The sequence below is a fragment of the Macrobrachium nipponense genome, chromosome 42 (assembly GCF_015104395.2).
Source record: "Macrobrachium nipponense isolate FS-2020 chromosome 42, ASM1510439v2, whole genome shotgun sequence".
Lineage (NCBI taxonomy): Eukaryota > Metazoa > Arthropoda > Malacostraca > Decapoda > Palaemonidae > Macrobrachium > Macrobrachium nipponense.
In genome coordinates this window covers 43,179,811-43,198,594 of record NC_061103.1, presented here as the reverse complement: position 1 = coordinate 43,198,594, position 18,784 = coordinate 43,179,811, and the positions used below count along the sequence as shown (strand labels likewise).

General features: G+C 37.0%; 1 protein-coding gene across 1 annotated transcript in view; it reads right to left on the bottom strand.

Annotated features, from left to right (window-relative positions):
• LOC135213155 (integrin alpha-PS2-like) overlaps window positions 1-18,520 on the bottom strand; it is a 215,388-nt gene extending 196,868 nt beyond the window's left edge. Inside the window, 1 exon segment of the mRNA XM_064247099.1 lies at window positions 18,065-18,520. Coding sequence (XP_064103169.1) covers window positions 18,065-18,246 — 182 coding nt within the window. The 5' untranslated portion in view covers window positions 18,247-18,520.
• Between the last annotated feature and the right edge of the window lie 264 nt (window positions 18,521-18,784).

Sequence of the window (18,784 nt, the reverse complement as noted above, 5' to 3'; positions counted from 1 at the left end):
ATTATTATTATTATTATTATTATTATTATTATTATTATCATGACAGCGACCCCATATAAAGATGGGAAAAGCTGAAGTTAAAGATTATTATTATTATTATTATTATTATTATTATTATTATTATTATTATTATTATTATTATTAAAGAAACGCAAATAAACACCCTTCCGTGACAGAGAGAACCACAGCCAAAGAAATAACATTAGAGCACAAACATAGAAAACATCTAAATAAAAAACAAACAAACCAACACCCAACATAAACACTGATGCATAAATACGTATGCATTTACGCACCATATGACAATTAGGTCAAGAGAAATCAACCCAAAAAAGAAACTGCCATTCCCACTACTTATTACATCCTCTCTTGAACTGATTACCACTGACTTTTAAACAAACGTATACACTGACGCTAAAGAGCAGCAACAACGACAGTTGTTGTTTTTCCTGGAGGAAAACGAGGAAAACAACAGACAGCGACAACGACAAAACAACAGAATGCGACAACGACAGGAAGTTTGGAGGAGGGGTGAGGGGGGGCGTGTCTCATGTTGTCCGGAAGCTGTCCCCTGTCCGAGTGTCCGGTGAAAACACATGAATGAAAGAGAGAGAGAGAGAGAGAGAGAGAGGGGGGGGGGGTCTTATTCATCCCACGATGTAATTCACTCTTTATTGATATAATAATAATAATAATAATAATAATAATAATAATAATAATAATAATAATAATAATGGAAAAGAAATGTCCATTCCTCTCCTGCCTTAATTCTAAGTTTATCTTTACCTGTTTCCATATTTATGTATTTTTTATCTTCATTAAAATAATCAAATTCCATTTCTCATCGGATACAAATGTCGTCTTCCCGAGAGGCCTAATAATAATAATAATAATAATAATAATAATAATAATAATAATAGTTACTCCAATAACTAATCTCCTGCATTTCCCATTACCTCCTGTTACTTCCTACAAATAAACACCAAAATATTCTTTGGAAGCTTGAATTTCAAGTCCAAATGGCCCCTGTTCACCTTCTGCATAATAATAATATAATAATAATAATAATAATAATAAAATAATAATAATAATAATAATAATAATAATAATAATAATAATCTCCTGCATTTCCCATTATTATTATTATATATTATTATTATTATATGTGTGGCGCCGTGGAGGAGTGGGTTAGGTCGTCAATAGACTTAAGTCAAGTTAAGCAACATTGGCTCTGGTCAGTCGTTGGATGGGTGACCGCTCTCCTCGGCGTTGATTCCTTGGGAAAGGATCTTTACCATAATTTCCTCAGTCTACTAAAAACAGCTGTAAATGAGTACCTATCCCTGATGGGTAGGGTCCAGCTATGGGTTAAATAGCAAAACTCAGCAATGATGGAAAGAAATGAAGGATTAAACGACAACGACGTAAATGGAACCTGCTGGTCAACAGGGGCGGAGATTTCGTCCGGCAACCAGGTATTCAACCCAATTTGAAGGGGAAGACGGTCAGGTACTTGGAGGTCGTCATCCAGCAACTGATCACCACAACGACAATAATCAACAGCCTGAGATTGGAGCTACAGAGGCAAAAAGGAAGAAATGGACAAGAGAAGAAATAAGGAAATATGGAGATGTTACATCAGAAGCAACCGACGGAGAGAGGATATAGAAGAAGATTGGTCAACATCTGGAATGAGAGGAATAACACCCCCCAAACAGAGCAGAGGCTGGCCAAAGACCCAAGTACGGAACCATAAAGAAAAAGAACTGGCTCTCCCCAACAGAAAGAGAAGAACTGGAAAGGGAAATGTCACCCACGATAACGAATTACACGAAGACGAACTGAGAGACGATGCCACAGAAGACGACGGTTAGGAGGATGAGGTAATCAAACAACGACACACGAAGAAACACCGACGAAGTAACAGAGAGGACGGAATGGGTAGAAAAGATTAGACAATGGATGGAGCCAGATACAGAGAGAACAAAGATCCCCTCCATGAAAGCCTACAACACCAAATTAAGTTAAGGGAGAAAACAAGTGAGGTCAATGAAATAATGGGGCATATACCCACCACCAGTATCACAGAAACAAATAACTTGACATATGCAGGAGCAAGATTAGTAGCAGAACTGATGGGAATTCGAACACCAACACCACCAGCACAACCAACCCAACAGAAACCAAAACAGCAACCTCCTTGGAAAAGGCGCCTGGAAAAGCAAATCATGGTGATGAGATCTGACTTGAGTAAACTGAAAGAGATGGCAGAAAAAAGGCAAGACGCAAGAAAACAAGGGAGGAACTCAACGAGAAAATACAAAGTACAGAGAGGGGACTAACAACACAATAGAAGATGTAAAAACAGAGGCTTTAAGGCCAAAGCACATAAGATCCAACGGTACATGAACAGGAATAAGGGATACCAACAGAACAACTATTCGGAACCAACCAGAAAAGACTATACAGCCAACTAAGAGGGGAAGACAACCACCCAAAAATTCCTGAAGCCGAACCAAGTAAGAGACTCTGGGAAAACATATGGAGCATGGCTCCAGGAAGTCAAGGAAGAAGAAACAGGGAGAATAAAACAAAGATTCACAGACATCACGACAGACACAGTCAGACACCAACTAAAGAAAATGCCAAACTGGAAAGCCCCAGGTCCCGGATGAAGTCCATGGATACTGGCTCAAAAAACTTCAAGGACCCTACACCCACGAATAGCAGAACAACTCCAGCATTGTATCTCAAATCACCAAGCACCCAAATGGATGACCACAGGAAGAACATCCTTAGTACAAAAAGACAAGAGTAAGGGAAATATAGCCAGTAACTACAGGCCTATCACCTGCCTACCAATAATGTGGAAGTTACTAACAGGTATCATCAGTGAAAGGCTATACAACTACCTAGAGGAGACAAACACCATCCCCCACCAACAGAAAGGCTGCAGAAGGAAGTGTAGGGGCACAAAAGACCAGCTCCTCATAGACAAAATGGTAAATGCCAGAACATAGGAGAAGGAAAACCAACCTAAGCATGGCATGGATAGACTATAAGAAAGCCTTCGACATGATACCACACACATGGCTAATAGAATGCCTGAAAATATATGGGGCAGAGGAAAATACCATCAGCTTCCTCAAAAATACAATGCGCAACTGGAATACAATACTTACAAGCTCTGGAATAAGACTAGCAGAGGTTAATATCAGGAGAGGGATCTTCCAGGGCGACTCACTGTCCCCACTACTCTTCGTAGTAGCCATGATTCCCTTGACAAAAGTACTACAGAAGATGGATGCCGGGTACCAACTCAAGAAAGAGGCAACAGAATCAACCATCTGATGTTCATGGACGACATCAAGCTGTATGGTAAGAGCATCAAGGAAATAGATACCCTAATCCAGACTGTAAGGATTGTATCTGGGGACATCAGGATGGAGTTTGGAATAGAAAAATGCGCCTTAGTCAACATACAAAAAGGCAAAGTAACGAGAACTGAAGGGATAAAACTACCAGATGGGAGCAACATCAAACACATAGATGAGACAGGATACAAATACCTGGGAATAATGGAAGGAGGAGATATAAAACACCAAGAGATGAGGACACGATGGAAAGAATATATGCAGAGACTCAAGGCGATACTCAAGTCAAAACTCAACGCCGGAAATATGATAAAAGCCATAAACACATGGACAGTGCCAGTAATCAGATACAGCGCAGGAATAGTGGAATGGACGAAGGCAGAACTCCGCAGCATAGATCAGAAAACCAGGAAACATATGACAATACACAAAGCACTACACCCAAGAGCAAATACGGACAGACTATACATAACACGAAAAGAAGGAGGGAGAGGACTACTAAGTATAGAGGACTGCGTCAACATCGAAAACAGAGCACTGGGGCAATATCTGAAAACCAGTGAAGACGAGTGGCTAAAGAGTGCATGGGAAGAAGGACTAATAAAAGCAGACGAAGACCCAGAAATATACAGAGACAGGAGAAAGACAGAAAGAACAGAGGACTGGCACAACAAACCAATGCACGGACAATACATGAGACAGACTAAAGAACTAGCCAGCGATGACAATTGGTAATGGCTACAGTAGGGGAGAGCTAAAGAAGGAAACTGAAGGAATGATAACAGCGGCACAAGTCCAGGCCCTAAGAACCAGATATGTTCAAAGTACGATAGACGGAAATAACATCTCTCCCATATGTAGGAAGTGCAATACGAAAAGAAGTTAAACCATAACCATAGCAAGTGAATGCCCGGCACTTGCACAGAACCAGTACAAAAAGAGGCATGATTCAGTAGCAAAAGCCCTCCACTGGAGCCTGTGCAAGAAACATCAGCTACCGTGCAGTAATAAGTGGTACGAGCACCAACCTGAAGGAGTGATAGAAAACGATCACGCAAAGATCCTCTGGAGGACTATGGTATCAGAACGGATAGGGTGATACGTGCAAAACAGACCAGACGTGACGTTGATTGACAAGGTCAAGAAGAAAGTATCACTCATTGATGTCGCAATACCATGGGACACCAGAGTTGAAGAGAAAGAGAGGGAAAAATTGGATAAGTATCAAGATCTGAAAATAGAAATAAGAAGGATATGGGATATGCAGTGGAAATCGTACCCATAATCATAGGAGCACTAGGCACGATCCCAAGATCCCTGAAAAGGAATCTAGAAAAACTAGAGGCTGAAGTAGCTCCGGGCCTCATGCAGAAGAGTGTGATCCTGGAAACGGCACACATAGTAAGAAGAGTGATGGACTCCTAAGGAGGCAGGATGCAACCCGGAACCCCACACTATAAATACCACCCAGCCAGTCTAATTGGAGGACTGTGATAGAGCGAAAAAAAAAAAATAAAAAAATAATAATAATAATAATAATAATAATAATAATAATAATTCCTAAACATCAGCATCCCTGCCTTCCCGTTTTCTGTTCCCCGCTGAGCAATAAAAACCACATAAATCTAATTACAATAAATTCCGTCAGGCAACAATTAATTCCAATTCCGCTTCCTGGGTCGCCCGCGTGGAACTGGTCTGTATTTACTGTCACATTCAGCTATGAAAATTACGGCTCCGACCTCTCCCTGCCAGGGTAATTCCGGAATTAACGGGGAGAATATTATATATATATATATATATATATATATTATATATATATATATATATATAGGTATAGTATACATATAATATATATATATATATATATATATATATATATATATTAATAGATATATGGTAAATAGATATATATATATATATATATGGTAAATAGATATATATCATATATATATATATATATATATATATATATATATATATATATATATGCTATATATATATATATATATAATATATATATAAAGCGTATATATATACATATATATATATATATATATATATATATATATATATATATATACATGTATATATATTTATATATATATATATATATATATATATATACATATATATATTTATATACACACACACACACACACATATATATATGATATATATATAATTACTACGTAAATTTTGCAATAAACAAAACACAGATTCACTAATGCATATGCGTGCGCATGCACACACACACATACTGCGTGTGTCTGTGTGTATGTGTGTGTATTGAAGGGATCTTACAACAACCCCCATTTCAAAACTACAAACTTATACAAAAAAATAAGTCCTTTAAAAATCTATCCTAAAAACTTAAAAAGACATTTAGGAGAGAGGTAAACAAAGATCGCCCCGGCCACCATCCCCCCCCCAAAAAAAAAAAGTTTAGGAACAATCACCGAGCCAATCATAGCAAAGAACGAATTCCGTAAAAATTAAAGTTAAGAAAAGAGCGAAGATTATAAACTAAGAGAAAGAACAACAAATGCGCCGACGATAAAACAGCCCAAAAGATAAAACTGACTTTTTTTTTTAAGCTAAACCATAACAAAACGAGAGAGACGTCTTTTAAACCGCGAGCTATAGTCACGGCTCGCTCACTCACTGTTCCTGTACGCAGCCAAGACGATGCCTCTGTGTAAATAGGAGATCTCTCAGAGCCTTCCTTTCATCCTGGACCAGCCACCTGTTTGGCGGGGCTGCAATAAAGTGCTAAAGCGCCCTTCTTTGTAGGTGTACTTACGCCGGGGATCAACGCGATATCCCGTACGTGTATTGTCATTCTTTATAGGCCAGACTATCGTACGTAACACAGACAAGTATCGTACATGCAAAACTGACTCTTTCAAAGAAATTTATTATCACTGTCGCTATTAATATTCGGCCGTATGGAATAAGGTAAAAAAAAAAAAAGGGAGGGGCGGGCATTAGCTTATTAAACAAACTTTCAATTTACAAAAATTCCCACATTCAACATAAGAAGTAGCTTCTAATACAAATATAAACATACATATTAAGATACAAAATACAGGATACAGGAGTATCATGATTCACTGGTGTGACCAATTTGAGATAGAGAATGTTTGAATACAATAGATTTTAGACAGCATTAATAAAAAAATGGCTATTAGCCCTACAACTTAGAAAATACAGTTGTCTGCCCCTGCTACCGAATTTAAATAAACTCATTACACGAAATAAAGAAAACACAAATAAAACGGGGCAAATGTCTGCTATCTCGTCAGGTTGCTTTATGCAAACATAGAACTTTTGCCCTAAAGAGTACCTCCTGCGGTTATAAATAACTCTGCCTGTACCACTTCTGTCCTGAGCTCAATACATAGTACATACATACATATTTATAAATCATCTACCCAAGTACCTTAACCCTTGCACTGACTCCAATACTTCATTCACGCCCGAGCTGTCACCAAGAACCCTTAATAAACACTTCAACCAACATCATGTCGGTTTTCAACATGCACTGAGGTCACAATTAGTAGAATATTTCCCACCCACCCACCCCCTCACCCCCAACCCACCTTTGACCTTCTGACCTCACGGCGAAAGCAATCTACTCGAGCACATGTCTCTCGTCTTGGGTTACCATCGAAAGAAACCTCGTGGCAATACTCGTAGGATCAGTTAAGTGTTGTAAAAAGTTTGTTCTTGAGGTGGGTGTTTGTTTTTTATTTATAAATATAGTATACATATATATATATATATATATATATATTATATATATATATATATATATATTATATATATATATGTATATATACAGTATATACTATTACTATACTATACATTTCGGACTCATATCGGGATCGAACCCAGGTCTTTCAACTGAAGAGGCCACGGCGCTACCAACCGACTCTTCTCTTTTCAATTGCAGAAATTTTCCTCTGTTCCACAAGTGATTGTGTGTTGATTACTCTCTCTTTCTCTCTCTGTATATATATATATATATATATATATATATATATATATATATATATATATATATATATATATATATATATGCATGCTTAAAAATCACAGTAGATGCACGTGACTTCATTAAATCAGCGAATACCACAGGTATTCGCTTTATATATATATATATATATATATATATATATATATATATATATATATAATAATATGTACATATACATACATATGCACCTGTTTATCTGTGTGCGCGCGTACGCAGTATACATTATAATCATCGCTATTTCTACCATACGAAACCTTGAGCTAAATTCGAAGGTCACCATACAAAGTCATTCGTTGAATCGTACGCGGCGGTTACGACCTTTGTCCACGGCTTCCTGACGGGGTACGTCACGGGCAATTTCCACTTAACAGCCTTCATCACTCCCATTCAGAGACAAGGAAACAGATTCCACAGCAAGAAATTATTTTTACTGGAACTGAATACATATTCCGGACCACTTTAAGTTACGCCGGCAGGTTATAGTGGAAGGTATATGGAGGCTTTTATATATATATATATATATATATATATATATATATATATATATATATATATCTATATATATATATATATATACCTATATATATATATATATACCGTATATATATATATATATATATATATATATATATATATATATATATATATATATATATATATATTATAGATCATAGGTTCAAATCACGGCTGGCGTAGAGGCATTATTTATTATATATTTCCCTCTGGGTGTAAGTAGTTATTCTCAGTGCGGGATATGATGAATTCGCATGTGAAACCATATACTATATGTGGCTTCATATTTGTGTGTATATAAGTATATATGTATAAAACATCTATGTTTATACATATACTACTTATATGAGATAAACCATTTTCATTTTCCTATGTGGAATACAACTGATATATAATACATATATATATATATTATATATAGATATATATATCTATATATATATATATTATATTATATATATATGCTAAGTTTACATTTATTATCTATATAATGAGAAGAGATAGAGAGAGAGAGAGAGAGAGAGAGAGAGAGAGAGAGAGAGGCATCATCTCCGTACATCTTCCTTGGAAAAGACGACTTCATCTCACTTTCATAACAAAACGGTGCACTACAAAAACGGTAATGACGGGGTGAGTCACACTGCAGGCCAATTTAGTCGCTTAATGACCCTTACGAGGGAAGCAAATAAGGGCACAGCCGTTTTCTTCTTTTCTCTCCAGGAAATACCTCCCCGCCCCCTCTCCTGGGCCCAACGCCCCCCACCATCCCCCTCCCTAGGCATACGACATTGGAGGCATCAATCCACATACTCTTTAACATTATCTAATATATTTTCTATCTAGAAATTGAGACAAAATAGTTGTTGTCTTGACACTACAAGACGTCGCAATAGTTAAGGTCACCTGCCCCAATGCCCCACCATACAACGCCCACCTCCAGGTGTACAACCTACCCTAAACTACATACTCTTAAGTGATAATCTTTCACATTATCTCATTTATTTTCTATGCGAAATTGAGACAAAATATCGAATTAATGATTGATTTAGCACTAATAAAAATGACTTCACAATAGTGCAGGTATCTAGGACCACAGGATAAGCGCACAAGATAGGAGAACGTACAGACAGGAGTTGGAAACACGAAGTCTTCACAGACTGGGGCAGACCCAGCATGCAGTTATATGTCCGAAAAAGATTGATTTGGGTGTGGTGAGAAATAATAAAAATTAGCCTACAATTTCACAGCTATGTAAACTTTACAGAAATACGCTCCAAACGTATTCCTTGGAGCTGTAGAAGATACTACTCTTGGGTGATATCTATGAAGCAAAAAATAAATAAATAAATAAATAAATAAATAAAGGGAAAAAATAGTTTATTTCAATGAGCCAAAAGGACCCTCTAAATGATTAAAACTGAACAGGGCTCTGCAGAGTAATTACAACGACTACAATAATAACAATTTGATGATAAAGTCAGGAATAAACTAGATAGAGAAAAATAGCAGTAATTTATTGGGAAGGCAAGTATAAATTACTAATCGCACGGCGAAAGGAAATAACACCTCACGACGTCAGTTTGAATAAAAATGACTAATAACTTAAGGAAAGGGTCGAGTGTCCCGTGAAAATCAGAGAAAAACATCTCGGAGAGAAGGAATTTATAACTGACGCTCCTTATTTTGCATCGGGGCTCCTAAGAAAGACTCCGGGTAAAAACAGCTAAAAATGGTCTATCGGGACCATCTTCGCCTTCGGGGGAGACCATGAGTTAAGGATCAGACTCGTCACGGTAGGATGATGATGAGAGAGAGAGAGAGAGAGAGAGAGAGAGAGAGAGAGAGAAAACTGCTTCAAAAACAAGAGAAATAATGCTTACAGAGAGAGAGAGAGAGAGAGAGAGAGAGAGAGAGAGAGAGAGAGAGAGAGAGAATTGCTTCAAAAGCAAGAGAGAAAAACTGCTTCAAAAACGAGAGAGAGAGAGAGATAAAGGCCCCTTATAGGAAGCTCATCTCGAAAAGGGCCTGACCACAACTGATAGCACGTCAGATAAACGATGATTTCCATTTAATGGTGTTTTTCGAGGCGTAACGATCACAATTTTACGCGTTTAGCTGCCTAGTCGTTTGATCGGCTTGTTTGGGGGTAAATTTAATCGGGGGCAGCGTAAGTCAAGGTTCGTTTGAGCATGCGCTGAGTGATTGCTGGGTTGGCGGTTTCTTCGCATATTCTTCTTTTCGTTGTTATTATTATTATTATTATTAAAAAATCCTCATAGTAGCACGAGTCTTCAAATGGAGAAACAAATCCACAGTTATGTAAATGTACATATATTTCAGTTTAAAAACAGCAAAGATAGCTTTCGGGAATCTGTATGGTTCCCCTTATCAATCTGATATTGATAAGGGGAACCGTACAGATTCCCGAAAGCTATCTTTGCTGTTTTGTAAACTGAAATATATGTACATTTACATAACTGTGGATTTGATTCTCCATTATTATTATTATTATCATCATCATCATAAAAACAAAATGATAACATAAACGCAAAGCTGATACAATCATCGAAGAATTTGGAAGTGACAGCCAAACATTTCACATATTTCACGAAATTCCTTTCGAATACTACGCCATTGACATATCTTTAAAATTTATACACCACCCAGAAACATCTAAGAGATAGATCTGGAAATGATTTCAGAGAGGAAATAAAGGATTCTACTGATTCCCATTGGTTTAAGCCTAATTCTCTCTCTCTCTCTCTCTCTCTCTCTTGCCTGATTGACGCGAATTTCACAAACTCAGCAGTTGACTTTTTGATCTATAACTCTCCCGTAAGACATATTACTGAATGAGTTAAGTGTCAGTTCCATTACGGATATATCTAATGGCATTAATAGCCTGTAGTATTCTGTAGATGCTTGATTCTCTCTATACATATCTTGCAGCTGTAATATAATGTATAACGCACAACACTTAATCCCTTCTCTCAAACCCATCACGTTTAATCCACACACTTTATTCCTGCCTTAAACCCACGTTATAATATTCCTGCCTCCCTCAGACATCGTGTTCACTCTCACTCTCTCAATGAAAACCCCTTCCAAACACATTACCAAGTATAATTAGATGTGTTATGCCGTTTCATTCATGGGCCTCCACCCGGGATCCTTTTTTTTTTTTTTTCCTTTCGGACATCTCTTCATTACGGGCAACATTTCTCTCAGCTTTGGTTTTTACCAAGAACGAGAATTCTTTCTTGTGTTCTTGCCTAAAGTCTTCCCAGATTAAGAACTTACGCATTAATGTGGACAGAGGTGAGGTACGATTAACAACTACATGGTTCACGGTACACATACACACACAAAATAGCAGTAATCAACCAACCATAATATCTCCTGTATTTCTTAAAAATAATAAATGTTTTTGCTGCTGTATCTCATTGAATAAAATCATTTTTTGCTGCTGTATCTCATTGAATAAAATCATTTTTTGCTGCTGTGTCTCACTGAATAAAATCATTTTTGCTGCTGTAGCCCATACAATAAAATAATTTTTGTTGCTGTAATTTATTTTAAAAAAATTTTTTTGCTGTTTTAACTCATTTAACAAAAGAATTTTTTGCTGTTGTAGCTCATTTAATAAAATAAAAAAGGAAAAACATAAATGTTCACCAACAGTCTGGAAGAAATCTACCTTGAAAGGTAATTATAATAACTATCCCCTAACTTGTTTTGTATATTTTTAAATAGCCTGCCTACATAAAACCGAGCGTTTTACTATTCTGGAAAATGACAAATATCAAACACTACTTCAATAACGATTCCGCATTTTCATTCACGTCATTTTCTGTCAGGAACCCGAACTAAACAATTTCATTCTTGCCAGCAACCCAAACTAGACAATTTACTTCCACAAGCTTCTTTAATCCTTACACAAAAGCATTCAGCGCCTTCGAATTCGCGACGTGACCTTGCTATAGTCAACAACCAGTGTCATCAGCTGAGACAATTCACGTGCCAGACATGACGCCCTGATAAAAATTGACAACACTTGAGGATGGCGACTGCGAAGCCAAAAAGACACTTTTTACTTCTTCACTCCGCCGTCAGATGTCACTCGACGCGACTTCCCGCCCAGAGTCAAAGTATATCTCTGTTCCCGCCCAGAACAGTCGACATTCGTAATCGAATGTTATACTTCTTCAAGAGTTCAATTGTTGTGCTGTGGAGGTGGGGATGGGGAGGGAATTTTAACTGGGCCGGTCCTTACAGTATGTTAAGAAGAGCAATGTCTTAAATGTTTGCTTCACTAACAGTTTTTTGGAACAAAAATATAGAAAAAAAAAATAAATAAATGAAAGTTAATTTTGACTCGTATCGACACAACAACAATGAAGAAGTTTTCCGAACGATGGAATAATAATAATAATAATAATAATAATAATAATCTATAATAATAATAATAATAATAATAATAGTGACATATTTACACCTGCAAACCGCGTACAGAAATCGTAAAAAATATGTCTCCATCCATAACAATATCTGTACCAATAAAAACCCACAAATCATTAAAAAAAATACACCAATTAAAAACCAGTAAAAGCATAATAGAAACAGGAATCCTACCTGTACAGTAGATTCCGTGACAATCGGGCGATTAGACGGTCTAGGAACCTCTTAACCCCAAACAGGCCACGGGGTGGCTCTCATGATACCCACACGAAGTCAGAATATTAATTATTCCATATACTTCCGATCACAAATTCCCTGTTACACGCAACCAAACTCGCGAACAACGTTAACGAGGAAGAGACTGAATGAATCTACACTAATTCATTTATTCGTATATAAACAACGCCTCCCGGTAATATTTAACGAGGACGTAATGTATAAATCACAAACGGAGCCCTATAGGCTATAAACGAGAAGGAACTGGTTTGTAAAACGCTCTCTATCTGCTTCACAGATCAGCGATACATTCCTCGGTTCCTCTCTGTGTGTGTTATGGTCTTTCCGTTATATATTCAAAGATGGTTAGAGTAAATGTTATTGTAATTATAAAGGAAAATCACTACGGATGAACTGCGAGTGGATATATAATAGGAAAACAAAATACACAATTACGATTCAGATTTAAGAATAAAACCGACGACGAATTACTACTACACGTTTATCAGTATTATTTAATAATTACCATTATTTTATCTTATTACTATTAGGAATGCACGTACATCCATAAGGAACAAACTAAAAGGGCCATTAACCTTCTAAGGAAGCTGCCACATAGCACGACACCCATGGGGAATTAAAATGGTACAGATACTTTACTTTATGTTTAGAGTTTGAAACATATCCTTGAACAACTCAAAGTTAAAACAATAAATACATTAGAAACAGATTTCTAATCCGCATACCCAGCTGAATGAAAAATTCATTTTCTTCGGTTTCACTATAAGTCTAGTGAAGCTTCATGAATAGCCCATAGATATCAATAGCCTACCTTAGGAATGATTTCGCAAAGATGAGATGAGGGACCTTGTCGAGGCCCTCCCGTTTTCTATCATGATGCGATGGTTTACATATGAGGAAGTACTCATGCATTTCCAATTTTAGTTCCTACAATAAATTCTACCCAACCCTACACTGCCACCTGTAAAAGTCGACTAGCAGCCATAAGCAAATTCACTGCCAGGAAAGGTCTATGGAAAAGCATAAAAATGTCTGAAAAAGGTGTTTCACGCTGAGTTAAAGATACAGGAATTTCTGGATAGGATATTTATGATTTATTCATTAGAATGAAACTGTAAAAAATAAATAATGTGCATGTTAACCAGTACAGACAAATTATTTCTAATGAAATATAGCGTATTTATTTTAATTTTCGTTGGTGAAACAAGGCTCTATTTGACTGTAGATTTTAGCATGTTTTAATATACATCAAAAGTTAGGAATATAATGTCTGCAACTTATGCGTGAGGAGAAAATCTCGCACGCGTCCAGATTACCTAAGCAGGAGGTCGGATCACGCCTTGTTAGGACTGAATGCGGATTCACTCACATAAGCAAGGTTAGCTGGCAGCTCTGACAAGATTTAAAATGAAAATAAAATAGCATTTATAGCCAAAACAGCATCTACAAATTAAATAAACAGCTTGCAACCTAAGGAGACCTGGGATTCAAACTAACTTCACAAAAGGAAACTTCAACACTACCATATCAAGCTAGGCTACACCATCTCGCAAGCACGTTAGGCTATCTGCTATAGTAGACTCACCTCAACCGTGCATTTGATGTCTAGGGCAGTCCCTTACGACGCTCCTGATTGGCTGTTGATAAGCCAATCACAGGGCTGGAAACTCTCCTCAGTCTCTTTCCAGAGTTCACATGAGTAAGATCTATGTTCCACTTCTCCTGAGAGACTGAGAGTTTCCAGCCTTGTGATTGGCTTATCAACAGCCAATCAGGAGCGTCGTAAGGGACTGGCCTAGACATCAAATGCACGGTTGATGTGAATCTACTATAGCAGAAGCACGCAAGCATGAGCACACGCGAACCGAGAAAACGCAAAAAAAAAAAAAAAAAAAAAAACATCCAAGCAGATCCATAAAACCCCTATAAGGCAACGATGCTTAAGAGGATCCTGTAATATCTCTCTTAATATTCCTGTTTTCAAACGGCGGGACAGAAGTGGCTATTTGTAGCTGATTTCACGAGATTTTATAGGTTATCCCACCGGAGCCCAAATGCCGGAGCCTGTTTCGTGCAAGGTGAATCCTGACGATAAGACTATATCAGACGTACCGTGAAACCTCTTTGTTTCTAGTTTAACGGTTTTGAAGTTGAAATGTTACGCGCATTGAACGGTCAAGGTAACGGAACTTATTTATTTATTTATTCTTTTTTTTTTTTTTAACAGAGAAGAAAACCCAGGCCGTTATGGGCAATCCTGCAATAATTCCGAAGTTCTTTTCAATTACGAACTGAATTAAAAACAAACAAGGCTTGAACCCTGAAAACTAAGTCACTTCGACCAGTAGAATTTCGATACTAGATGTCTGTACATTCTCTTGTCAAATCTCTCCAACCGTGCATTATTTCTTTAAAATGGCTTGAGATCATTGCACAAAACGTTTTTCTGTACCGTCATACATTTCTTGGCTTTCAAATTTCGCTTACACTATTCATCAGTGAAAAACAAAACTGTTAAATCATTTACGAAATAAAGAGGAAGGGAGAGAGTTCCACAGTAGATCCTCGAGTTAAAAAAAACACACACACACCAAACAAGGGCAAAATAAACACAATAACTACATAAACAGCTCTCGATAAGGGTCACTGGAGGCCGACAATGTTGAGCTAGAGGGAATTTCAGCTTTTCTTTTCCCCTGTGGACTATAACCACATGAAAAAGGAAGACTAAAACCTCATAAATAAATACTAGTCGAAACTACCATCAATAAATCAATCTTTCAAGCGACCCCCCGCTAAACATAAAAACAAAACAAAAAAACACAAAAACTAAATGGGCAACCCCGTAACGATGCCTATTTACTCGTACATTCTTATACTCGTCCTCTTATCATATCATACGTCCAGTAAAGAACAGTCACACTATGAGGTGCATCATCAAGAACAGGCAGTTTTGCATATGTAACGAGAGTGCGATGCACCTCTGCTAAAGTTTATCATCGTTATCATTATTGTGTAGCGAACACGGAGAAGGTCCCAATCACCCACCAAAAATAAAATAAAAAATTAGACCCACGTGAAGACTAGCTTGTTACCATTCAAATGAACGTGACACATACAACACATTAACTTCGATACCCAATTGAAAGGCCCCTGATAAACACGTCTCTAAGATTCATACTAAAACGCGCGCGATAAACGACAAAGGAAGTTCGCACTAAGCTTACACAAGATTGCCAGGCGTGATATTTCAATAAGACGGTCTAGATTAACAAGAATCTTATTGGTGGAACACGATTCGAGATATATGACACAGACGTTAAGGCCTCATCTGTGTAACATTACACGTCTCTGCTGGTATGTCAGAGACCAGAGGGACATAGCAGGCCTTCCACACATTTGTTGACACCTTATCAAGGCAGGTTTAACCTAATGGTTTTAAACCAGCCCAAAAAATAAAATCACATTCCCAGCAATATGTGCGCCTACGTACGTATCAAAAAAACGTTCTTTCACTCAAAAAGAACTTAACACAAACACACACATATATATTATATAATATTAGATATTATATATAGATATATATATATATTATATTATCTATATATATATATCTATATATATATTATAGTATTATATAGATATATGTAATATAAGCCAATCATAGGCTAAAAACCTGAGTGGTTAAAAAATAAAGAAGTTGAATTTTGCAACATTCACGCTATCATCTTTTCTATTCTTAACACACATCTCTGATGGTTGTCGAGACCATAAGGACTTAGCAGGCCTTCTACACCTTTGCACTTTGGCCAATAAAGCATCATAGTTTTGACATCCATGATAATATGTGTGCGTGCATACGTGCGTTAAACCTGGTCTTTCATTCACAAGCACAAAAGACGGAGAATATACCAAGCAATGGCTAAAAAAAAAAAAAAAAAAAAAAAAAAAACTCCGTGTGGTTTCAGACCCAACCTCATTTTTAACCCTTAGGCTGTAACCTGTCACTTAGCGTCCAGCCCCGAACTCGCCAACAGAGATTAGAGGGTCATATAAGTCATATGTACAAATTTAACTGCTTTCTTAATCAACTATTTTATCTCGCATTAAAATGAATTTTACTGTTTAAAAACATTATTTTTTAATTAATATTCACAAGGGACAAATTAAAAACACTATTGGAAAATAGCAGGTAGTGATAAGTTATACCAATATCTATGTTAAAATTAACTAAAATTAACGAACAATTACCTGTGAGAGAGAGAGAGAGAGAGAGAGAGAGAGAGAGAGAGAGAGAGAGAGAGAGAGAGAGATCGCAAAGCTTATTTTCCACAAATCTTCAAACTAAAATTACCATTGTCTGCTGTGATTCAATCAAAACCACCAAAAGTTCTTAATTACTATTCCTGGTCATTTACTTCTATGGATAGGCCTAATTCGACCGGCCACAAGATATGAACATTAGTCCTAAATCAACTTGCCCACATGCAAAGGAAAAAAAGAAAGGACAGACCTATTTTCATACCAGTGCTATAATTAACTGAAAATATAAAACTAATCCTTAATATGCAGTAAGCTTTCAACTGACCTTATGAATATTAATTGATTCCTTACAATTCAAAATATACGACAATTAAGCCTACGCTCCAACTGACTTACCATAATTCTGTCAGACATAAATAGTCCTATAATGAATGTTGCCTACTGCTACAATTCTTTGTAAATAACATCAAATTAATCCTTAATGTGTAATAAGATTTCAACAGACTATGAATAAAATTAATATCTTATAATTCGAAACACATAAATGACCATTAGGCCTAGGCTCTGATTTGTGTAATTTGGCAAGAAATAATTAGGCCTACCCTGAATATAATTGCTATAAAGCATTATAAATAATATACTAATCCTTAATGTGCAATACGCTTTCAATTGACTTAACGAATATAAGTTAATTCTTTACAATTCATTGGGGCTAGGCTTGGATTTTGTATACGTTATCGTTATGCTAGACCTAATTAGTAGGCCTATCATGCATGTCATTGCTAGTTCCTTAAAATTCAAAATGCATGACCATTTGGCCTAGGCTTTCATTTGTGTAATTTGGCAAGACATAATTATCCCACCCTGGATATAATAGCTACAATTCATTGTAAATAATATAAAACTAATCCTAAATGTGCTATAAACTTTCAATTAACATTATAAGTAGCTGTCAGTCCCTTACAATTAAGACTACATGACCATTATAGTAGGCTCTGATTTGTGTAATTTATACATATAATAAGGCCTACCCTGGATGTAATTGCTAAGAGTCATTGTAAATTATATAAAACTAATCCTTAATGCGCTATAAACTTTCAATTGACATATAAATAGCTGTCAGTTCCTTACAATTCAAAATGCATGACCATTATAGTAGGCCTAGACGTCAGTTACTCACCAGGACCCGGTGGTATCTCGGTGCATGGCCAAGCTGAAGCCGAATTTGCTTTCGGCAGGCCCCCTGTGCATGACGAAGTAATCGGTCTCGATGTTGAAGCCCAACCCCACGCCCACACAGACCAAAAGGACCAAATTCCGAGCCCGTAATGAGGCCATGGGCGCCATGTCTCTCAAAACCATCGTGTGTGTCTGCCCTTAACAGAACTCAAGTTACGAGTCTTAATTTGTTTTTATCTTTTCAAAACGGCAACGATAACCGAGTTAATCAACGCATATCGATGCAACTGGTTAAAACGAATGACAATGCGAACTTTAAAGTCACTTACAAAAGATTAGAAGCGAATAAATGCAAAAACGATTCGGTCGAGGGGGTAAGCACGTCCATTCAGTCCTGGAGGAGCCTCGCGTAACAGTCCGACTCGCACAGGGTCATCTGGACAACTAAACTAACTCTTTCTCAGACGCCTGGTTAAGTACTACTATGGCGGATTTGTTTGTGATGATACCGGCATGTCTCTCAGTTTCCCCTCTCGCTTATTAATCTACGGGTTACCATTTATTTTCTTATTTGTTTATAACCATCTCTCCTTTGGATTAAGGGAAATAAATATAGGCCTGAGAGCAAGATACTTCAGACGATAATCTACTCCAAGGGGAGACTTGGATGCTCGAGTTGCCAGTTAGAGATTTATTTGAGTTTTTTTATACATGGCCACCT